We start from the raw sequence: 21,867 nt of genomic DNA on the forward strand, positions 1-21,867 counted from the left end.
CAAATACAGATTTGATCAAAGGGTGAACTTACAAATGCATTAACTGTGCAAAGTTAGACGCTAGAAAGTTACCAACACAACTGAAAGCTAAACACAAAGCGGGTAGGCAGGTAGGGTAAAATACGCAAATGATATCATTGATCCAAAGTCCAAACTAAAAGCAGCAATGAAAAACCATTTAACCCTTTATTAGAGCTTCAACTGAATACAGATGTCAAAAGTCATACAACTTGTCTAATACAAACATTTCACAACCAAAAGAAAATAACAAGGTAGTAGCAGCAGCAGGAAGATAAATTAATTAATTTCCCTTCACACACAAGCCAGTGATTCTATGTACCGATAATTATAGAATCCGACTCGTAAGAGACGATCATCAAGATCGGTCATGGGAGCCAAGTCAAAAGATTTGGCAGTCTTACTCTTAAGATTGTAACAGTAGGCTTTGCCATGTAAGTGTAGCAACAGAGATGAACATTCCCCTCCTTCCTTTTTGTCTCGAGCTAGAAAGAGAATCACAAAGCCTTTATCCAGCTGAAACCAGGGGTAAACAGCGGATATGGGATCAAGATCAACAAGGTACTTGACAAACCAGCCTGAGTAGTCTTTTCCCATCTCCAGAACTTCAGATTGACTGATACATGGGCGGTAAACATCAATAAGATACAAATGGCGCCTGTCACCAGACTCCTGAAAATATCTATATGCCCTCTTATCATGTCTTTTCTATACAGTAAGGAGGAGAAGGTACAACAACGATGCACTCTTCATCCACGTTAGTAACAGCAGTAGCTGGAGGAATTAGTGTGGAGAACTGGTTGGTTGTGGGATTGAGCATATGATATGGGGGGATCCCCTCTTCTGCATCCCCAAGTTGGCACAAGAAGAGGCCGTTGCAGGACTGGATAACTTTGATGTGTTCGTTATATTGGAGCTAAGATATTGAGAGGACTGAAGAGCGAGTCAGAGCCATAATGGTGATCATCATCATCCAGAGGAAGAGGGATAAAACCACATTTGGTGGATTTTTGCGGAAAGACCGCGGAGACTGGAGTGATTGGATTACGAAGGGTGTGGCGATGACAGAATTCGGGGCCGGAGATAAGAGAGAGCCAATGCTTGGAGACACATTTGAATCGGACAAGAGGTCTGGCCGGATTACGGACAACGATTTCGGAAAGGAGTTCCTCGATGTTGGCTATGGTTTCTGCCGAGGTCCCGCTGCAGCGTTTAAGGTAAAATCTGTGCTCCATCTTCGAATTTTCTACAAAACAGTCTCTTTGCGAATTTTCACCCTCAAAAGCAATTCCCAACTGCAATGCATCATCCAAACTCCAGTTCTCCAGCTCCGACTTTGTCGTCGTCGACATCCTTGACGCCACCCCTTCTGAGGAAGAAGGACGAAGATGAAAAAGATCAAAGATTATCTTAAATTTCACCAAGATTCAACATTTTGTGATTGAATTTTTGATCATGTTTAATTTTTAAAACCGAATTGAACCTAAAGGATTAACACCAGGACAAAAACTTACTAAAATAATTGGCTGAAGTTATGTCACGTATGCATGCAGGTAAACCTCCACTGTGGAGGGACGAATTTTCAATGTCACGAGTGGTTTACGATTAAACAAGTACAAATCTTTTTAATGTGGTCACATGCATATGACATTCTCCCGTGTCTCTCTCCTCTTTCTTTATTTTCTGGGCAAGATCATTAAAATTTCAAATGGATCTCTTATTTGGGCAAGATCTCTCTCTCTCTCTCTCTCTAAGTAAGAAATCATGAATCTGTTTCAATTGATGTTACTGCTCCGATGCTAATCAATATTAGTATTGGTTAGCATACACCAGCAGCCCATTAGAAATTTTAATGATCTTGCCATGCATGTGACCACATTAAAAAAAGATTTGTACCTGTTTAATTGTAAACCACTCATGCAATCCGACTGTCATGTTTTGAAAGTCCGCTACTATGCGGTCCGCAATAAAAGCGCTCTTTGGAAGCATTTTGCTGGCTAATTTTCAAAGATTCTTCCACAGACCAGTAGCAAACAAGTATGTCAACTTCAGGAGTATTATAAGTTCCACTGATTCCATATTTCAATACGACTTCCTCATACACTGCGGCACTGTGCATCTATGGGAACGCAAGCTCCAACCGAAGAAAATTCTTCCATTCCCAGCAATGTGAGCCTCTCTTTCACATGCCAAGTTTGACTAGATTTTGAATTGAACAATATAATCCACAAGAGTGATAAGACCAGTATTCTCCTTAAGAATAAGCTGCTGGTGCTTCTGGTGTGGATTTATGTGAGTTTTAAGAACTGTGGGATTTCACTGAACCACAGATGGAGACGCCATCAGAGGAGCAATCGCAGATAGATGAAAAGCTAGAGAGGCAGAAGCAAATTGATGATTGGCTTCCTATTACTTCCTCAAGGAATGCAACCTGGTGGCACTCAGCTTTCCATAATGTCAACTCCATGGTTGGAGTTGGTGTCCTAAGTCTTCCTTATGCCATGTCGAATCTAGGATGGTATGTTTTTTTTTTTTTTTTGAATAATGAAGAAACTTCATTAAGGCAAAGCCCAAACTGAGCCCAGAAAAACTGGGACTAGGATGGTATGTTTAACACTATGCTTAAGCAACTTTTTTTACTTTCATCTACAAGTTTAAAATTCCTTGTTGATTTTTAGGGGTCCTGGAATAGTTATTCTAGTCCTATCATGGGTGATCACTTTATTCACACTATGGCAAATGGTTGAGATGCATGAAATGGTACCTGGGAAGCGATTCGATAGGTATCATGAACTGGGACAACATGCCTTTGGTGAAAAGCTTGGTCTTTGGATTGTGGTGCCCCAACAGCTAGTCTGCGAGGTTGGTGTGAACATTGTGTATATGGTCTCAGGAGGAAAAACACTACAGAAGGTGCACAGCATAGTTCGCAAAGGCCAGAACCCGATCAAACTCACCTACTTCATCATGATCTATGCCTCGGCTCAGTTTATGCTCGCACATCTCCCCAACTTTGGCTCCATTACTGGTGTGTCATTGACTGCAGCAGTCATGTGTTTAAGGTACAACATTTAGTTTTTCTCCAAATAAATGACAATGAAGAAAAATATGAGAAGAGATAAAGTTTAACTATGATGCAGTTACTCTACTATTGCATGGACGACTACAATACATAAGGGTGTTCAGGCAGATGTAGAATACGGGTATAAAGCTCGTACCGCATCAGGGACAGCTTTCAACTTCTTCACTGCATTGGGAGACGTTGCGTTTGCATATGCAGGCCATAATGTGGTACTGGAGATCCAAGCAACACTCCCTTCTTCACCTGACAAGCCATCTAAGAAGCTTATGTGGAGAGGGGTGATCATAGCCTATACAGTCGTGGCTTTGTGCTATTTTCCGGTGGCCCTCGTCGGATATTATACTTTTGGCAACAGAGTCGAGGACAACATCTTAATCTCCTTGGAGAAACCTGCATGGCTTATCATAACGGCCAACATGTTTGTCGTTGTTCATATCATTGGAGGTTATCAGGTCTGTCCTGCTTCTTTCTTTCCATATCAATCGTGGAATACATAAATCGGTAGGTTCTGATCAAATCTGGGTGTCCCTTGTATCATTTTGCAGCTATTTGCGATGCCAGTATTTGATATGATAGAAACTGTCCTGATAAAGAAACTGCATTTTAGGCCTACAAAGACTCTTCGCTTCATCTCGAGGAATGTATACGTTGGTAAGTAAGAGGTATGTGATTACTTGCTTGAGGTAGAAACCGTAGAATGAAGCTTATAATGTTGTATACGACTGCAGCATTCACAATGTTCGTGGGCATCAGTTTCCCCTTCTTTGGTGGACTTCTGGGGTTCTTTGGAGGATTTGCTTTCTCACCAACGACATACTTTGTAAGTCCTCCTAGTTTACCATATCAAAGTTATAGCCATGGTCTAAACCTGATTTCACTCTTCAGCTCCCTTGCGTTATCTGGCTAGCCATAAGAAAACCACGGAAGTTTAGCTTATCTTGGTTCATCAACTGGGTATGTATAAGCATGTTCAGCTTTATAGTTAAACTAGACTGATTCATTTCTAAATAGCTTCTTCAATTTCAGATTTGCATTACACTGGGTGTCCTGCTGATGATCCTATCACCGATTGGAGGGTTGAGGCATATAATACTTCAAGCCAAGGACTATGATTTCTACAACTAAAGATACTTGGTACAAGATTATATGCACCAAAACGTCACCCTGAAGTCCAAAATGCATAGACGGAGGCAACCATGTGTGACCAAATAACATAAAAGAGGCACAAAGAAAGTTTCCGACTGTCTCGAATCCTGAGGATTCTCACTGTATTGTTTAGTTGCTCATTGTATTGTTAAGTTGTTAGAGAAAGTACATGTCACAGACAGACAGTGATCTAATACTAGAACTGTTTCAGAGCAATGCACTGATGTTTTAATAACAGAGAGTTATATTGGCCAAATCACATAAGAGAAACAAGATAACTAATACTTTGAGATTGAAACCTGTCATTTAAGATAATGAATGCAAAAACTCATCAACTTTGTTTTCGTTAGGTAATAATGCCAATCTTGGCTACCAACCAAGCTCACAAAAGCAGAATGTCTCACCAAAAATCCAACATGACAGCAAGAGGGCACTAATTTAAATGATAATCTAAGCAGACGGAAAAGTGAGGAACATCATATTGCAGAAGAAAAACAAACGAGAAGCAACCACTGAAATTAAGGGTGTCAATGCTAAACCTATACAACAAATCAACCACTTCATAACAAAAATAAACAAACCTCTTTGCATCGAATTTGGCAGGTGGCCTAGTTTCAGCTACATCAATTTATTTATTTATTTTCATCCTCATAATTGAGAAACTCTTATGATCATCAAACCTAACCAGCATTTTTTAACAAAGTAGGCTCCCTTTTTTCAAACATGGAATCCCAACAGCAACGATACCATCAAAATTCATAAAACCTATGCATTCAGAAGCTGCATTATATCCGTTCTGTGACCATGATAAGAAAAGGTAGACCTAGCAATTGCTCGTAGTCATTTACACACCAAATCTACAACAACAACAACGAAAGAATGCATTGACGAAAAGACATCAAACGAAACAGAGCTACATTCTGCACATTTGTTAGAGTAAATCAAGCCGCATTGTTATTAAGCTCGAGACAAATCACACAACCGAGTTTCGCAAAGTGTTCCCTCTAAAATCAACATCAATTTTTCACTCGAAACATCTAAGTGATCTAACTAACTTTCTTTTTCCAACTTGCCACTCCTATGAGTCCAATCCCTATACAACTCGACCCAAAGATTCGAAATCCACAAAATGCTGACAGAAATAGCAGCCACAACCACAACAATCCACGACAGCCAAACCCACCGGGGAATCAAACCCTCGGCGGCGCCGCTGACGTAGAACGCAGTCATTCTAAACACAAAGTAAGGGCCAACAAAGCCCCTCACAATCGAATAGAGCACATAAAAAGGAGGGGACAAGAGATCATACACCTTGGCGGCGAACTCCACCTCCCTCCGCCGCGCGTTGGCGAGCGTCCACACGTTCTGGCAGAGGCTGGTGACCTCCGCGAGGACCAGGAGCCCGAGAACAGCCAACGCGCCGCGGGAGGCGACGTAGCGGCAGGTGAGGAAGACGAAGAGGGTGGCGAGGTGGTGGCCGATGAAGAGGAGGTCGGAGGGGAAGAAGACGAGGTAGTGGAGAAGATCCATGAGGAAGTAGGCGACGCTGAAGTCGAGGACGGAGCTCTGGAGGCGCGTGTTGGGGGAGGCGAAGGCGGCGGAGGGATCGGAGAGGAGGGCGTAGGTGGAGAAGAACACGGCGGGGGTGCCGTGGGCGAGGGAGATGAGACAGCTGGAGGCTTCGGGTCGGATCTTGGGGCTCCAGGTGCGGAAGACGATGAAGTAGGCGATGAGGTAGACGGTGAAGAAGAAGGAGAAGAGGATTGGGAGTGGTGGCAGGGATGACGGAATTGGGCTCTGCATTTCCATTTTCAGAACCCTAGAACAACACACACACACTCTCTCTCTCTCTCTCTCTCTCTCTCTCTCTCTCTCTCCCCCCGACTCTGTTTGAATTCTCAGACAAAATGCGTCTCACTCCTCTTTTTATATATGAGTTTCACACTGTCACTATCATCTAGAATTACCATTCATTCATGGTAACTTTTATAAATCTCTGTAGTAACTCAACAAAACATGGTAATGAGAAATCTTAGAACCAGAGAATAAGATTACCTAGTTAACCAAGACTACTAAATAACTCTTATAAAGAATTCGGAGAATGACAAATGATAATTCCAATTTTTAGAATGAGATTTGAGAATTCGGAGAGTAACCACGTTTTGATAATCCCCGATTACTGAATAGTTACTCTAATGAGGAACCTAAGAAAGTTTCATATCAACCGAAGGCATCGGAAAATTATGAGGGGGGATATTTCCGAGCAGGGAAGACAGACTTTACGGTGTAGAGTTCAGAGAGGATGATTCAGTAATAGGAGTAAAGTTCCGGTTAAAAGGTTTTACTGAGATTTACCATTTCACTACCAAAATTGCAGACATTTTGTATCGTTTTCGAACAAAAGAACAAGAAAATTTCTGTGTTTTACTTTCTGGGCTGTTCGTAAGTACAGATGCGGCGGTGGGGCGAAAAAGAGGAGCAGGATGTACTTCAGCCGATTTCTCCCTCCTCTACATCATCGACAGGATTTGGAGCAACAAGCTCAGCAGCTTCTTCTTCATCATCATCTGGGTCCTCTTTCATGAACAGGCCGAGTTGTTCCAAGGGGTTACTGCCATGGAAATTGAAACCACCCAAACCATCCTCGGAATGATCTGGGCTTGTTTCATCTACTTTGATTGGTAACTTCTCCATAGGGGCTGTAAGCAATCGCATTTCAATATCATGAAGGAACCGAGAATCGTTGATTTCAACAGTCTTCTCCACCTGTACAAATGCCATGAGATGCTCAAATAACAATTCGCATAAATTAAGTACTTGCCCTTCTACTATGAGATGTAAAGAATTACCTGCAGCAATGCCTGTCTGGCTGCTTCCCTCTCAAGCTCCCTCTTTCGTTTAGCCTCAGCTACAGCTTCTGCTTCCTTTTTCATTCTTGCTTCCTCAGCAGCTTTTGCTTCTGCTTGCAACCGGGCCTTTTCTGCACATGTATTGGTAAATTAAAAGGTTTAAACAAAAAAAACCAATTCTGTTGATATAGACTATCATTTCAGTACATCAGGAGAGCAACTAATGAATAACATACACAAAAATGAAGTATATATCAAATGCAAAGGTCACCAACCTTTCTTCTGTTGCAGTTCAAGTTCCTCCCTCTGCCGTCGCAATTTCTCAGGATCCCCTTTGTCACCCTGATCTCAGCCAAATAAAATTATCACACGCAAATAGAATTTTTACATGAAACTACGTACCATAAAAGTAGCCAAGCTCTGGAACCCACCTGATCAAAGGTTTTTGCTTGAGCTCTCAAAATGGTATCAGCAAAACGATGCTTCAACAGAGCGGCTCTATGCTGCTTATCAGGGGTGACTGGCCTCTCTGTGGGAGCATTGTCCCCTAAATGTTTTTTAGAGATCAGCAACGATATGCTACCACATAAACAACAGCCTAATTGTTTTGCCTTTTTAATTGGTTTAACTCTTCCACTTACCATCCTGGCGGCTATCTGATTCAACAGAACTTGGCTTTGGCTGGGAAGTCTCTTCGACTTGATCCAACCCACTATCAGACTCTGTAAGCATAAATGATCAATTCAGTATTTAATGAGAACCGAGCGCGAAAATGTATTTGCACCACAGCTAAATAAGTAAATAATGCTGGCAGACTCCAACAGGCATACCGCATCATTAAGCTAAATATGCAAAATAATCACTAGATTAAGCAACATAAAGGGTACGAAGACAGTCCGACATCAAGCATCCGACCAGAATAAAAAAAAATACTGAGCTCTTCATAATTTCATCTATAAGTACGCACCAAAATGGCACTTAATCCCTTGTGATTATAATTCTCCAATTTTACTAAGACAAGGGCTAATGTCAAGGAAATATTGTCAGTTTCAATTTCAAACTATTAAAGTTATGTCATATTCAAGTGAGATCCATCAAAGCAATTAAGACAAGAGGATGAACAAGAGTACTCAATCACTCTACAATCACATCTTCATGATATTAAAACCGATTCTACCGAAAATTGTGTGGTTTATGGCCTGGAATATGACTCATGGGAAGTTAAAAGGTCAAGTATAATGTAGAACAGGTGTCCCCTGCCCACAACAGTTTCGAAGTATTCACTAAGTGTGGCATGTATATGTACAGTATTCTAGCCAATCCTGTGTTTCTAATTTATATGAACTAGGTAACATACAAAATTTGACGTGACACCTAGAGATCAAAGGAGCAACAGTACGAAAAAAATTTAACGAGACAACTAGAAATCAAAGGAGCAAACTTACGAGTTCCTTCAAGGGGATTTCCAACCGTTGTCTTTTCATCTGCTTGAGCTTCAGAACAGAAGGGTTGTGGTACCTGAAGAAGATTTTTAAGTACAATGCCAATTAAACTACCAACCATACAGCATTATACCACAAGAACATGAAAGCAGTGCAAAGAGCATGATAATTTATCACCCCCAAAGCCCATATGAGGTACATAATTTAGATGTGACGGAGAGAACAACAAAAAGTTTCTGACTTTAGCAGTACTTACTGGACTAGAGGCCTTATCATCATCATCACTATCACTCTCGGAACTGCTTGAATCTGAATCTGATAAGCAAAAAGATCGTAAACTAATCAGTATTCCAACATTATTTTCAAATTACTCAAATCTGTTCTTCAGATGTTATTTACGGTGCAAAAATCAGCCCTACTCCAGCTAAAGATATGGATATGAATACCAAAACTAAGAAAGCCTAAGAAAAAGAAAAGTACTGAAGAATAGTTCAAATAAGAGACTAAGGAAAGAAACAGTGAAAAACCACAATATGTAAAGTTCAGTTACCACTGGAACTGCTTGAACTTATGTTTTTACTGCTTCTATGGCATGTATCCTTTTCTATCTCAACAGGAGGATAGCTTGAGACAGGGGGCTCGTTTCCACCAATATCAACATCCTCCTCAGCAAGGTCATTCCCTACAATGCACATGTGTCAGGAAGGAAAAAAAAAGTCTCATACAAGCTGAAGTGAGGATATCAATTACACAATCAAATAAATATCTGACCTTCACATGGCTGCATGGATGAATTGCTCAACCCAGAGTCATTCAAGAGCTGCAAGAGATAATTTAAAACAAAGTCTATTATGCATAGATCAATTAACTTTGAATTCAACAATATGGTGAGGTTGAGGAAATACCTCCATCGAACAAGGCTCAGCCCTCACATGATTCTTTTCTTTCTCTTGAGCATACTCATCTAAGAGTTTCCGAACTGTAAACAAGGTATCATCACTGAGGACATCGAGGCTAATCTCAATCTCACCTTCTGGATTCTCCTTTCCTTTTGAACTATGTTCGCTCAAGAACTGGATGATACTTGAAGGCATATCTTCTGGATGAAAAGACTCCAATTCTCTAGTCAGATTAAGCCTCTCTTCCATTGACATTACCCTCTTAGCAGGCTCAGACTTCACTTCATGTTGCAGTGAAGTGGTCGTCCTCTTTCTTGAAGGGAGGATTGGCTTAGCAGTTTCCATGTCTTCATGAGGAGTAGATTTAGCTGGGGGTTCTGCCTTTTGAAGTTTCTTGTCGATGGGTTTCCACCAGAGTTCAAATTTCTTACTAAGCTCATCAGCCCACATATGTACAATATTGTCTCGTGGATTGTAGGTCATAGCATTGGTAAAAGTAAGCCTAACATCAGCAGCAAACTCATATGGGCTTGAATAAGATCCTGAAGTTAGCTTTTTCTGTATTGTACCCAAATCCATTGGATGCTTGATAATAGTGAAGTAATCCGGAATCTTTAATGCCACTATATCTACAGGTTTGTTGAATGGATTGGAAATTTTTTGGGTCATTAACCTTTGCAATAAAGACTTGCATTGTTTCATCACAGTTGCAGTGCTCGGTGTTGAAGCCTGACTGACCGACTTGAACCTACCAAAATTGCCGCGATTCAATTCATGCACTTTCTGAGCCGCAGGGTACTGTGTTTTCCCGTATTCAGAAGATAAAGCTGATGACTTTGGCAAATTTTCTACATGCAGCCCATTTGGTCCATTGCTACAACTGAGAATATCACTAGAAGATGACACTGTAACCCCATTGCTTCTATGCATTTCAACTCTCTTCTTCAGTACTTGAACCTGTTCAAGCTCCGTTCTCAACCTATTTATCAACTCCTTCCTTTCTGAAGACAACATGCTTGACACCGGAAGTACCTGCTTGGGCACTCTGAAACTGTCGTGATTATTAGAATTCAAACTAATACACTTCCTTTTCGGAGCACTCGAACCCTCAGAGACAGTTACTTCTGCGTCCATTCTTCCTGAGCTACCTGAACACTCATATTCCCCCGCCGGCTCAAAAACACCTCCGTAATACCCTCCCCCTCCAGGGTACCTGTTCTTCTTGGCCATTGTCATATCTAAAGACACCTCCTAAAACACCCTCTCTTTACAAAAGTGAGACTTGCAGAGTGCGATTCGATCAGTGATTCCTGAACAGATTAAGCATCATATAACAAAACAGGATTAGCCGAAATTCGATACAGCTTATACATTTACCAAAAACTGAAACATACAAAGATCAAAACACATGAATTTCTTCATCTCCACAATTAATCAACTAAGTAAAACCAAAGAATCGATACACAAACCGAATTGAATTAATCAGAGAGCTCAACAACACTAACATCAACTCTACAGTTATTCCAAAAGCTCAGTAACTCAAAATCCTACTCAAAAATCTCCAAAAATCGAATCAAAACCCTAGCTTTTGAGCGGCAAGCTCCAACTCTTCAAAATTGAGCATAGAGAACCCTAAATACTCCGAAATTGAAACCGACGCAAAACCCTAAACCTCTTACCGTTTGCTAATTCTCGCTCGCCTTCTTCTTCTTCGTCTCAACCTCCAGAGAGCTTCGGCAAAGCAGAGCAAAGCAAGGTTAGAGTAGGAAGAGACGGCGAGAGTGACGCAAGCCCTAGAGAAGCTCCGGTAGAGAGTAACCGGATCACGACCCGAACCGAGCGGAATCGGAAGACGGCGAAAGAAAATGGAGCAAAAAGCCCGAGAGAGCTCTCTCTAAAATTTTGAAAGAAAATAAATAAAAAAAGACGGAGGAGAAAATGTAGACTCCGCGAGGACTCTCCTATTTTATATACGGGTCATATAGATATAGACCCGGTTGGATCACCGACCTATATAAATTCAATTAGTGTGTACGGCCCGGTAATAATATGGATCAAATTTTTTGGGTCGGGTCGGGTCGGTGTAGTAATTTGTTGTATAATGAAACTCCAATATATGATTGGGCTCACTCATTTTAGTTGATCTACCATTACCTATGAGTGGCGTATATGAAAAAAAATTATATCGCTCAAATGGAGGTTGGAAATTCTAGTACGCACTTGCATGTAACTGCATGATTTAAATGGATATAAAGAGTTAAGTTTGTGCTTGCAAATTCGATTCGGTCGAGTTTAAAAATTCTATATTTGGATAGAGTTAATATGTTTACACAACTTAAGTGGGACAATAGATGATCAATCTCAGTTTGTTATTTTAATATTTTTTGTCTTATACAAACTGGGTGTGAATTCTATTTTCTCCTCTTTTTGGAATTTTTGAGACTTAGATTTAGGTTGACAATGAGGACAAGTAGTATGGGCTTGGAAGTATGCACAATGGAAAGAAAAGAGTGAAAATCAAGTAAATAACTCACATTCCCGGCTTACAAAATACTTAGATTATATGGTATTGGCCTACACAATTTTAAGTGTGTTTGTATATTTAAATAAGAGATTAACACATGGTTGTGTAGGCTTATACATAATGCACTTAACTAAGTGTGAGGCTAGCACTGCTCTAGTTCCTCTCTTCACAGTTCACACACATAATGCACTTGAGTAGCATGTTGTGGGTGTAGCAAAGTAGCAAAATCTGTTATTTATGAAAAACTAATACAAAACTTTTATTCTTCATTATTTCCTCCTATGAGTCCTATCAATCTCTAATACACATCCAACTAGTGCATACCTAATGCACAAAGCTAGGTAATAGATGCATATGAGCATATCTATTCTTCAAGCTAAACTAAGACCTTTGTGCCAAGGACGTAGCTACACACGGCGCCCTAGCCCACCTCAAATTATTTAAAAACGTATCTTTCTAGCTAAATTTTAGTGTTAAAATTTAAATTTTAAATATTAGCACACCCCAAATTTTTATATATAGTTAATAAATAATCGTAAATTTTTTTATAGTCAAACCCATTATAAAATCTTGGCTCCGCCCTTGCTCCGTGCATGCCTTCGATCTCATGGAAAGGTGATACCTGCAATGAAATAAACAAATAAACGTTCTGTTAAGCCCAGCCATATGTACAGGAATCATGAAGTTGTGATGAGTTACTGAGTTATAGTGAGAAAGAGATCGACTTACTTCCACATTTGAAGTTGTGAGGAAGTCTCCTTCCACAACCTTGAATTTGCTTAACAAGACGTGGGACATTGATCAAATTGGCAACTTTGGGAGTAATATAGGGGCACACACACTCAAGATGAGTGACCCTAACTCGTTGGCAGCAGTATGCAGAGGGATTACTCCCAGTGACAACTGCCTTGCAAGCATCAACGAAAAGCTTCTTCTCATCCTTACACTGGCTCGGCGTTGTGTCCCCCATCGCCACCGGAACCGCATCCCAAACGGCGATCAAGAACAATAAGAACATCATCAAGCCAACTATTCCTGCCCTCTTCATTGATCTTACTTCTTTACAATCTGTTTCCTTCTTGCTTTGTGGTATCAGCAGTAGGAACAAACCCACATTATATAGAAGCATCTTTCAAAGTTAGGCACCCGCGCAATACAATCAGCATGCACTACAGTCCTCGAGTGTCAAGACGAATTTATTGAATGGGCATATCTATCATCATTCACGGACAAGAACTTTTCAAGGTTATTACTATTTACTAGTCAAGCAAGAGTGGCAACTTGTTTTGGAAAAATCTAGGGGTACAATATAGTTCAATATCGACCTCCAACGACTTCTTGACTTGATTGGCTCGAGGTTTCTCGTCTGTTAAGTCATCATGATATCATCACTATCTGGAGTAAAATGCACAGAACTTGGCTGAAGTTTAAACAAGCAATGAGATATATATGAGATATTTGTAATAAGTAATAGCTATAAGTCAGTTTCACCAGAAGGTGGCATCAACAGTGAAACAAGAAATCTGGCCATGGAGTTCAACTTCAGTGTTCCCAGGAAACAATGGCTCCCTTCTTCCAAATTAAGATAGAAAAATCTCCACGCATGCTAGCCAGTTGTTGAATTCATTAGCTAGACTTGTGATTTACTTTAACAAGATTGATTATTACTAGTCAACCAAGAGTAACAAAAGTGTTTGCCGAACAAGTCAAGGCTCAAGGTTAAATGGTGACTGAATTACATCATGGTTACTTAATGGAGAATACAGGTTGAAAAGCTGCTATAAGACTAACTGTTTATGGTATGTTACAAACCATTACAAGAAAAACCTCTGATTTTTTTCCACCTTGGGATTAATTAGAATTCAACTGATGTATGCAAGAACGTAGCACAGATACTGTCATTGATCTTTTTATACTGCATCGTACAAAGTCTTGCGCAAAATTAACAAGCTTTACATATAACGAAAGGATCATGCACATATAGCATATATGGCTGTATTAATTTGCTGAATCACAAAACCAAACAAAAATACAAGTGCTTTAAACTTCAAATGCACCCTTCCACAGATGCCTGCCCATGGATGAGTACTTTATTTTGTCAAGGAACTGAAAATATGCATTTCTGCAAGACTTCTTGAATCTTGATCATCGAACTCCCAAAAACTCCCCAGAACTCTGTAATGAAACCTTTCACCACAGTGATGATTAACCATAGAAATGTGAAGACTAGGAAAGTTCAATCATGCCTGATCAGCTGATCTTCTGCACAAACATTTCTTTGTGGCCGATGCAAAATCAAGGATAGCATAATTCATCCTGTCAAGGAAGCGAAAATAGGCATATCTCCAAGTCTTGTTGATGACCATACTCCCAAAAACCACCCAGAACCCCAAAATGAAACCTACTGCTGTGATGATGATGAGCCATACCTTTTCAGATTTATCGTCACCATCTTCGCCATCTTCACTTGGAACATGAGGTGTTTCTTCATTGTCTCGGCAAGCAGTTGGTAACGGATCACCACAAAGACCGGCATTACCTTGATAGATTGATGGATCAATGAGGCTGTTGAACTGATTGCTTGTTGGGATTTTCCCGGACAAGTTGTTGTGTGACAGGTTCAGATGAGTCATGAATGTCAATGAAACCATGCTTTGTGGAATGGAACCCCAAAGTTTGTTCAATGAAAGATCGAGGGTTTCTATCGATTTCAAGTCTCCAATCTTCTCTGGGATCATCCCTGTGAGTTGATTCATGGACAAATTCAAGGTTCCAAGCATTATAAGGCTTGTAAGCTCCACTGGCATCTCTCTTGATAACTTATTGTTTGATAGGTCTAGGCTGTTAACAAGGTAAAGGATGGTGTCGTATTCAAGCACTCTTCCTTTTGAGACTACCTCTAATTCTCCCTGGTAAAGGAACTCTGTATCTGAATCTGTGGCTTCAGATATTTTCAGTCCACTCAAATTACCCACACAAGGAGGAATATGACCGACAAGATCATTGTTTGAGAGGTCCAGTATGTGAAGATTGGAGAGGCGACATAGCCGTGAAGGAATGTTACCAGTGAAAGAGTTGGAACTCATGCGTAAAATCCACAAGGAGAGAATACTTTCTCCTATCCACGCCGGGACATGTCCAGAAAACTCATTGTCCCCAAGATCAAGACTCTTTAAGCCTGTGCAGTTTTCCAGTGAAGGCAGTTTGCCTGAAAATTTGTTGTTGGAGAGAATCAAGAATCTGAGTGTACTAAGGGAACCGATGGATCTTGGCACTGCTCCTGATAGACTGTTGTTTGACATATCTACAATGTACACTTCGGACAAGCTGTTCCAAACATCAGGAACTACACCAGAAAAGTGGTTATCTGAGATAACCAGGGTTGTTAAATGGCTTAGGTTACCAATGGACAGTGGAATGCTACCTGTGAGAGAGTTCATATAAATGTGTACATCTTCTAGCAAAGGCATCACTTCACCAATGTCGTGAGGAATTGGCCCAGAAAATGCATTATCATTAAGATACAGACCAGAAATGTTTGATGACCAGAGTGGGAAGGGCCCCTCAAAGAGGTTTCCACTCAAATTAAGAATGCCCCTCTTGGTGAATCTTAATGAGCTAGGCACTCTGCCACTTAGTTGATTATTAGATAAATCTAGATCATCTAATAGCAAATCCGACCGGAAAAACCAATCCGGTATGGTGTCCGAAATTCCAGCACCTGTAAGTCCCAGTACAGACAACCCAGTCTGATTTCTGAGCCATGTAGGAAATTTCGGACCCAGTTGGCATGAGCTGATGCTCAAATATTTCAACTTAAAGGGAGGTATCCAGTCAGAACTTATGTTGAAGACTAAGGGCATGTTCGATTGATCTACTCTCATTGACACCTCTTTTAAACTTAGCAGTTTGTTAAAATGTGCTTCTGTTATGACACCTTCCCATATGTTACCAGAGAATTCTAGTGCAACCAGAGATGAAAGCTTCCCAAAACTTTCTGGGATGGCTCCACCCATCTGATTGTTTGCAAGGTAAAACTCCTCCAAAGATGTCAAGTTTCCAATAGATTCTGGGATTGAACTCTGAAAGAAGTTGTACCACAACTTGAGGTATCTTAAGTTCTTAAGATGTCCTAATGAAGTAGGCAAGTTTCCTGTGAAATTGTTATAACCTAAATCCAATCTCTCTAAGCTGCTGTTTGAGCATCTAGACAAACTGTTAACAAAATCAGTTATCTCACCAGAAACTTTGTTGATTGAAAGTTTAAGAGACTGCAAATTGCAAAGCATCCCCAAGCTTCTTGGCAACTGACCTCCAATGTCCGAATTCGCTGACAAATCAAGGTTCTTCAGATGAGTCAAACTCCCTACTGTTTCTGGAAGATCTCCCTTCAGATTGTTGCTACTTAGATCAAGATTGACTAGTTCAGTCAGATTGAACAACCAGGGAGGATGTGTAGAGTTGAAACCATTCATAGATAGGCCAAGAACCGAAAGTGATGTGAAATTGATGTGAGAAAGAGTACGAGGAAGGATGGAAAGTCCACAAAGAGGCAAATGCAATTCAAGAAGTGAAGGGAGCATATTGACAGTGGGAAGCCAAAATGGTGCAGCCTTGGTAAGGTCTGCTTCTCCCAAGTTAAGGTACTTTAGCAAATGAAGATTGGGAAGCCATCTGAGATCACTCTCAAGATAATTGTTATTTAGATCAAGATAAACCAACCTTGACAGGTTTCCAAGATTGGGGGGAATGACTCCACCAAAAGATGCACCGGATAGATTAAGGTATTTTAATTTCTGTACTGATCCAATGAAACTAGGAAGTTGGAGACTTTCAAAATTATTCATGCTGAAATCCAAATAAATCAAATCTTGCAAAACAAGCAAGGAAGGGTTGATCTCACCACCTAAAGCATGCAGTGCTCCATCCAAACCATCTGAAAATGGATTGCGAAGATTGAGGCTGATCACACGACCAGTTTTGTTGCTGCAGCCTACACCTCTCCATTTGCAGCAATCTTCTCCCATCCAAGACGAAAGACGATCCATAGGATCTGTGAGGTTTTGCTTGAGCTTAAGAAGGGCTCTCCTCTCCACACTCATGCAACCCACGCAGACATCTGCATTGCAGAAGCCATGTTGAACTGTTTGAAAGTTAAAAGCTCCTGAGAGTAGTACAAGTAAAAAAAATTCAATGGAAGCACTAATGTGAACCATTGTTTCAAATGCAATTTAATATGTAGGATAGGAGATGATTTTAAACAAAACACACTCTTGTTTTATACATGACTACCAGTTGCATCGTACATTCTCTCTTTCCCACTGACGACTTGAGAGATTGGAAAGACTTCCAAGGCTTTCACAGTAGCTACAGGACTTCCAAGCACCCACAAGGCCACAACGTACTGACCAATAATAATATCAAAGCAATAAGAGACTTCAAGTCTCCAATCACTATCAATATAAAATAAAAATAAAAGAATCCAATAAATGGATGCTATGAATAATCTATGATTCTGGAAATGAGAATTCAGATTATGCCAAGTCATTGATACTGACATTATGCCATAAAAGGTCGAAACCTGGTCTATAATTCCAAGGTTTTTTTTAACTTCTGTTCATTGGCAATAAGATTGGAAAGACTTCCAAGGCTATCACAGTAGTTACAGGACTTCCAAGCACCCACAAGGCCACAACGTACTGACCAATAATAATATCAAAACAATAAGAGACTTCAAGTCTCCAATCACTATCAATAAAAAAATAAAAATAAAAGAATCCAATAAATGAATGCTATGAATAATCTATGATTCTAAAAATGAGAATTCAGATTATGCCAAGTCATTGATACTGACATTATGCCATAAAGGTCGAAACCTGGCCTATAATTCCAAGGTTTTTTTAACTTCTGTTCATTGGCAATAAGTCAAGTAGCTAGATTCGATCATTTATGACCTAAACAAAGCACTACTATAAATCTACAAGTCCACAAGTCCTTGGAATTTTGGTGAGATCGCACTGAGAAACACATCAACCTAACTATGATCATTAAAAAACATATACAGCAAAATATCACACCAAAAAACCTAAGGAATATAGCATAATCTTCAACAAGGTCATACCAAGAACCGGAGACGGTGGAGAAGGTAGTGGTGGTGGGAGTGGTCACCATCTGAGACTACTGAAAGTTGTGGCAGAAATTGGTGGCAATGAAGACAGCAAAAATATTTGATCTGATGTAAATAAATAGGGTGAAACTTTGAGACGAGGTAATCTTCTGTCACTTGGATAAAAATACGGTATTTCACTTTATTTTATTTTATTTTACGAATCAGTAAAGCTGTAAAGGTCGATATATATATATATATATATAACTGTTCGATAAAAATTGACAGGTTAATTCATATGCTCAAAAACCTCTCACAGCTACTTGCTCGCGGCGGCTTCTTCCTCACCGGCCGGTGAGATCATCAGACAAGTCGAACCCAACTTCCAAGTTCCAACTCATTTAGAGGTAACTTTCTGTCTTCGAATTTACTTCGACAATTTGATCACACACACAGAAACTCCTTAGTTTCCTGAAAGTAAAGGACCAAATCGTTGCATGAAAGATTACATTTTTCTCTAGAAAAGCTATGAACTTTACCACTTTAATAGTTCAGGGTCATCAAATGCGTTGTGGGTTTATGAATTTGTATTGGTTTGGTTCTCGGATTACAGGTTGTGAAGGACATGAGCCATGCTTGTTATCACACAGTTTGCAAGGCTTTGTAAGAGTCCTTAATTCTTTGTCTGCTTTTTGTACAAGCTTGTTTACTTCTTTTAGCTTAAGCATTTGTTCGTATCAGTTTGGGTTTATTGAGAAAGTAAGGAGAAGAATGAGAGATTGAGACGTGAGATTAGTGTGCTTTGTAGTTTTTGTTTAGATAAGAAAGAACCCATTTGACAACTTTGAAATTATTAAACTTTGGGCATTCATCAGAGTATATGGGTTTGTTAAGATCCTTTATGATAAATTGATCTTGTTTCTTCAGGAATTTTGGAGTGAAACCGCTGCAAAGATCATCACGTTTTCATTTTAATTGTCCGCAAAAGGGTTTTGTGAGGCGGATTCAAATGGCAGATAATAGTCATGACTATAGCATAAAGGGTGGCAAAGAGGAATCAAGAGGTGCGTTGGTTGTTTTTGAAGGCTTGGATCGTTGCGGGAAGACTACACAGTCTACTAGACTAGTTAAGCATTTGGAGAGTTTAGGGTATTCAGCTGAATTATGGAGGTATCCTGACAGGACTACAAGCGTTGGGCAAATGATATCTTCTTATCTTTCAAACAAATCGCAACTGGATGATCGTACCATCCATCTTCTCTTTAGTGCTAACCGGTGGGAGAAAAGGTTGGTAACTTGGTATCATGCTACACTTTGCCTTATATGTTTTATATATATGATAGGGAAGTTGGTCTATTTGTGAATGTTGTTTCTTTTTATAATTGATATCTCTGTTGAGAAAATGTCAAGAAATTGATGAATAACAATGTAGTGGCCTAATTATTGAGCTTTAATATCAATGCTTAGGATTTTTGCTGTTGTCAGTAACTACATAACATGGTGATTGGTAAGGTATTTCAATGAGGATGAGAAGAAGTGCATATGCTACCAGTTTTTGCCCCAAGTCTATCAGTGCAGTTGTCTAGTTGGCCCAAGTGAATTTCCTGTACCTGTACGGTTTTAGAGGATTCTTGGGTTTTATAGGTGTCTGAGTGCACTATTTTTTCAGCTCATGTTGCTCATGTACTGCAAACTTATAAGGATGCTAATCTGATGTGTTCTGAGTCTTGAACTTCCTGGGTCCATTAAATCTAAAAAGATGAAATCCATATTCCTACTATTCATTCTAGTGGAAGGAGAACTTCCGAGGTGAGAAGGAAGAGGGAATGTACAGATTTAAAGCCAAGTATCACATATCTACTTGATTTTGCTTCCTATGGGATCTGGAAATTAGATTATGAGCAAAATCATAGGTTTATGATGTGTTTCATATAGCTTGAGTAGTATAAGAGTGTGCATTTCAAAATTTTCTGAAGTTCTTTCTTGCATGAGAAAGTGGTGGCCATTAACTGTTATACTAAATAGTCTATAATTTCTTTGCAGATCATTGATGGAAAGTAAATTGAAAAGTGGGACCACCCTCGTCGTTGACAGGTATTCTTACTCTGGGGTGGCTTTCTCATCTGCCAAAGGACTGGATATTGAATGGTGTAAGGTGGTGATTTGCTGGATTTTTGTAGTTTCTTGTAGCTAAGTCTATTTAAGAATCTAATAAGTCAAAATGAGTTTTCTTTTGCAGTCCCCTGAGATTGGACTGTTGGCCCCGGATGTTGTCCTGTATCTTGACATACCACCTGAGGTCAGTAATCAGTGTGATGTTTCATTGTAACCAGTAGGGAAGAAACATGGGAATACCAAACCAGAAGTTTTTCAATTCTATTTTAGAGTGTCATCTGATTCTATAATTAAATTTAAGGTCAAAAGTTGAGAAAAGTATCCTGATCGTATGTTACCCAACCTGACGTGTCTTCCTGAGACGCAAACATCTTAATATATGAGAAGTTTATTTACATGCATCAAATTTGCTTTAACAAAAGCTTTCTCAAAATATAGAATATATACTTTTCATGTGAATTGTTGATCTGTTGAGGTTGCTATCTTTGACATCACTATATATATTGATGTCAAGGGTCATTCGTGATAATTGATGATCTATTAAAAACTGCTATGCCTCCCAAGATAAGGTTCCTGGATGTATGTAGTAGTTCCCCATTGTTCTGAACTGATCTATAACATTCTTTTTTATCAGAAAGCTGCAGAAAGAGGGGGCTATGGAGTTGAGAGATATGAGCAGCTTGAATTTCAGAAGAAAGTTGACCAAAGATATAAGGAACTCTGCAGTTCCAATTGGAAGGTAGTTTATTGCTTTACTTTGATATAGAGTTTGGATATCTGCTTTTGGTTGTGATGTTATCTAGTGGGGGTCACCTGGACCAGTAATGAGACCGTGATCTGGTTCCTCATGAGGGGCAATTAAAACTTACATTGACTTGATATCAGTCATGTTGATGGTCATTGTACTAGCTGTTTAAGATTTGGGCCAGAAACAAACTTGCCTTCAACAGTGATAATTATTTTGGTTTGTAATTTCATTTTTGCTGTACAGTTATACTGGTTGGATTGAACTCCTTGGATGCTGATGAAATTCATTTGGCCCAATGCAGATCATAGATGCGTGTTCAACCATGGAGGATGTTGAGAAACAGTTGCAAGAGATAGTATTGGGTTGTGTAAAGACATGCCAAGAAGGAAAATCCCTCTCATGTCTCTGGTCTTGCTGATTTTCTTTCTTCGTAATGGGTGGCATGATGGTGGTCTTCATAATGAGATGATACAGTTAATGCGTGATTGCTAATTTGCTACTTTTGTTCACGCAGCAATGCGTGAGGACTCGGTGGATTTTTCAGTCAGGTGGGTGACATGATTGTATTCCAAGTGCGTCCAGTTTTAGAATCATAAAAATTAGCACCCCATTAATCTCTGCATTATGAATTAGATCATTCATTTTTATAATTTGACAGTGCTGTATAATGTGTTTGTATTGTACATTTGTACTTGTAATCCATTTATGGAATTGCAAGATGTAATCGCAGCTTTATAGTAGTGAATGATGGTGAGTCAGATTTTTAGTTGATTGATCCTAATCTCATATTGTTATATGAATATCAGATCAACTGATTGGTGTGTTAGAGCAACAAAATAACATGAGCAAATGAGCTGGAGTATTCATGAAGTGCAGATTGTAAAATCCTGAAATGAAGCACTATAACGAGTAAAACGTGTGTATTGCAGAATTGCGAA

General features: G+C 39.7%; 6 protein-coding genes across 8 annotated transcripts; 2 read left to right on the plus strand and 4 right to left on the minus strand.

Moving 5' to 3' along the window:
- The first annotated feature begins 1,978 nt into the window (after positions 1–1,978).
- On the plus strand, positions 1,979–4,585 carry LOC126797980 (lysine histidine transporter 1-like). Its single transcript, XM_050524780.1, has 8 exons — positions 1,979–2,187; positions 2,349–2,536; positions 2,697–3,080; positions 3,159–3,552; positions 3,646–3,751; positions 3,829–3,920; positions 3,986–4,054; positions 4,127–4,585. The coding sequence occupies exons 1-8, from the start codon at positions 2,140–2,142 to the stop codon at positions 4,223–4,225; spliced, it is 1,380 nt and encodes a 459-aa protein (XP_050380737.1). The 5' UTR covers positions 1,979–2,139; the 3' UTR covers positions 4,226–4,585.
- A 525-nt stretch (positions 4,586–5,110) lies between these two features.
- LOC126799489 (TLC domain-containing protein At5g14285-like) lies at positions 5,111–6,103 on the minus strand. Its single transcript, XM_050526698.1, has one exon. The coding sequence runs from the start codon at positions 6,053–6,055 to the stop codon at positions 5,297–5,299; it is 759 nt and encodes a 252-aa protein (XP_050382655.1). The 5' UTR covers positions 6,056–6,103; the 3' UTR covers positions 5,111–5,296.
- Positions 6,104–6,571: 468 nt separating this feature from the next.
- LOC126797544 (transcription factor GTE8-like) lies at positions 6,572–11,314 on the minus strand. Of its 2 annotated transcripts, none has more exons than XM_050524189.1 (11): positions 11,116–11,314; positions 9,443–10,746; positions 9,309–9,357; positions 9,088–9,219; positions 8,794–8,852; positions 8,541–8,613; positions 7,737–7,817; positions 7,527–7,624; positions 7,371–7,437; positions 7,096–7,226; positions 6,572–7,012 (listed from the first exon to the last, which is right to left on the minus strand). In XM_050524189.1, the coding sequence occupies exons 2-11, from the start codon at positions 10,670–10,672 to the stop codon at positions 6,737–6,739; spliced, it is 2,196 nt and encodes a 731-aa protein (XP_050380146.1). In that variant the 5' UTR covers positions 10,673–10,746; positions 11,116–11,314; the 3' UTR covers positions 6,572–6,736. The 2 variants fall into 2 exon arrangements, with proteins under 2 accessions (XP_050380146.1, XP_050380145.1); XM_050524188.1 differs by having other exon boundaries at positions 7,527–7,642.
- Positions 11,315–12,565: 1,251 nt separating this feature from the next.
- On the minus strand, positions 12,566–13,008 carry LOC126797464 (probable non-specific lipid-transfer protein AKCS9). Its single transcript, XM_050524089.1, has 2 exons — positions 12,690–13,008; positions 12,566–12,582 (listed from the first exon to the last, which is right to left on the minus strand). The coding sequence occupies exons 1-2, from the start codon at positions 13,006–13,008 to the stop codon at positions 12,566–12,568; spliced, it is 336 nt and encodes a 111-aa protein (XP_050380046.1).
- Positions 13,009–13,845: 837 nt separating this feature from the next.
- On the minus strand, positions 13,846–17,172 carry LOC126799174 (receptor-like protein EIX2). Its single transcript, XM_050526308.1, has 2 exons — positions 16,864–17,172; positions 13,846–16,290 (listed from the first exon to the last, which is right to left on the minus strand). Exons 1-2 carry the CDS (start codon positions 17,060–17,062, stop codon positions 14,201–14,203), a joined length of 2,289 nt encoding a protein of 762 aa, XP_050382265.1. The 5' UTR covers positions 17,063–17,172; the 3' UTR covers positions 13,846–14,200.
- A 933-nt stretch (positions 17,173–18,105) lies between these two features.
- Positions 18,106–21,579, plus strand: LOC126799436 (thymidylate kinase). 2 transcript variants are annotated; one of them, XM_050526640.1, is made up of 8 exons: positions 18,106–18,228; positions 18,355–18,473; positions 18,680–18,729; positions 18,994–19,353; positions 20,110–20,221; positions 20,306–20,365; positions 20,816–20,920; positions 21,231–21,578. In XM_050526640.1, exons 3-8 carry the CDS (start codon positions 18,692–18,694, stop codon positions 21,345–21,347), a joined length of 792 nt encoding a protein of 263 aa, XP_050382597.1. In that variant the 5' UTR covers positions 18,106–18,228; positions 18,355–18,473; positions 18,680–18,691; the 3' UTR covers positions 21,348–21,578. The 2 variants fall into 2 exon arrangements, with proteins under 2 accessions (XP_050382597.1, XP_050382598.1); XM_050526641.1 differs by lacking the exon at positions 18,680–18,729 and having other exon boundaries at positions 21,231–21,579.
- The last annotated feature ends 288 nt before the right edge of the window (positions 21,580–21,867 follow it).

Source organism: Argentina anserina, chromosome 6, assembly GCF_933775445.1.
Source record: "Argentina anserina chromosome 6, drPotAnse1.1, whole genome shotgun sequence".
NCBI classification, from domain to species: domain Eukaryota; kingdom Viridiplantae; phylum Streptophyta; class Magnoliopsida; order Rosales; family Rosaceae; genus Argentina; species Argentina anserina.

Coding starts and splice junctions, on each gene's coding strand:
- LOC126797980 (XM_050524780.1), top strand. CDS start 2,140: ATGGGAACGCAAGCTCCAACCGAAGAAAATTCTTCCATTCCCAGCAAT. Junction 2,188..2,348: donor ATTCTTCCATTCCCAGCAAT/GTGAGCCTCTCT, acceptor ACTGAACCACAG/ATGGAGACGCCATCAGAGGA. Junction 3,921..3,985: donor TCTCACCAACGACATACTTT/GTAAGTCCTCCT, acceptor TTCACTCTTCAG/CTCCCTTGCGTTATCTGGCT.
- LOC126799489 (XM_050526698.1), bottom strand. CDS start 6,055: ATGGAAATGCAGAGCCCAATTCCGTCATCCCTGCCACCACTCCCAATC.
- LOC126797544 (XM_050524188.1), bottom strand. CDS start 10,672: ATGACAATGGCCAAGAAGAACAGGTACCCTGGAGGGGGAGGGTATTAC. Junction 8,853..9,087: donor AAGTTCAAGCAGTTCCAGTG/GTAACTGAACTT, acceptor TTTGCTTATCAG/ATTCAGATTCAAGCAGTTCC. Junction 8,614..8,793: donor ATGATAAGGCCTCTAGTCCA/GTAAGTACTGCT, acceptor AATCTTCTTCAG/GTACCACAACCCTTCTGTTC.
- LOC126797464 (XM_050524089.1), bottom strand. CDS start 13,008: ATGAAGAGGGCAGGAATAGTTGGCTTGATGATGTTCTTATTGTTCTTG.
- LOC126799174 (XM_050526308.1), bottom strand. CDS start 17,062: ATGAGTGTGGAGAGGAGAGCCCTTCTTAAGCTCAAGCAAAACCTCACA. Junction 16,291..16,863: donor AGCACTGCATGCTTTAGGTG/GTGAGATCAACC, acceptor TTGATTTGTCAG/CGAATTCGGACATTGGAGGT.
- LOC126799436 (XM_050526640.1), top strand. CDS start 18,692: ATGAGCCATGCTTGTTATCACACAGTTTGCAAGGCTTT. Junction 18,730..18,993: donor CACACAGTTTGCAAGGCTTT/GTAAGAGTCCTT, acceptor TTGTTTCTTCAG/GAATTTTGGAGTGAAACCGC. Junction 19,354..20,109: donor GCTAACCGGTGGGAGAAAAG/GTTGGTAACTTG, acceptor ATTTCTTTGCAG/ATCATTGATGGAAAGTAAAT.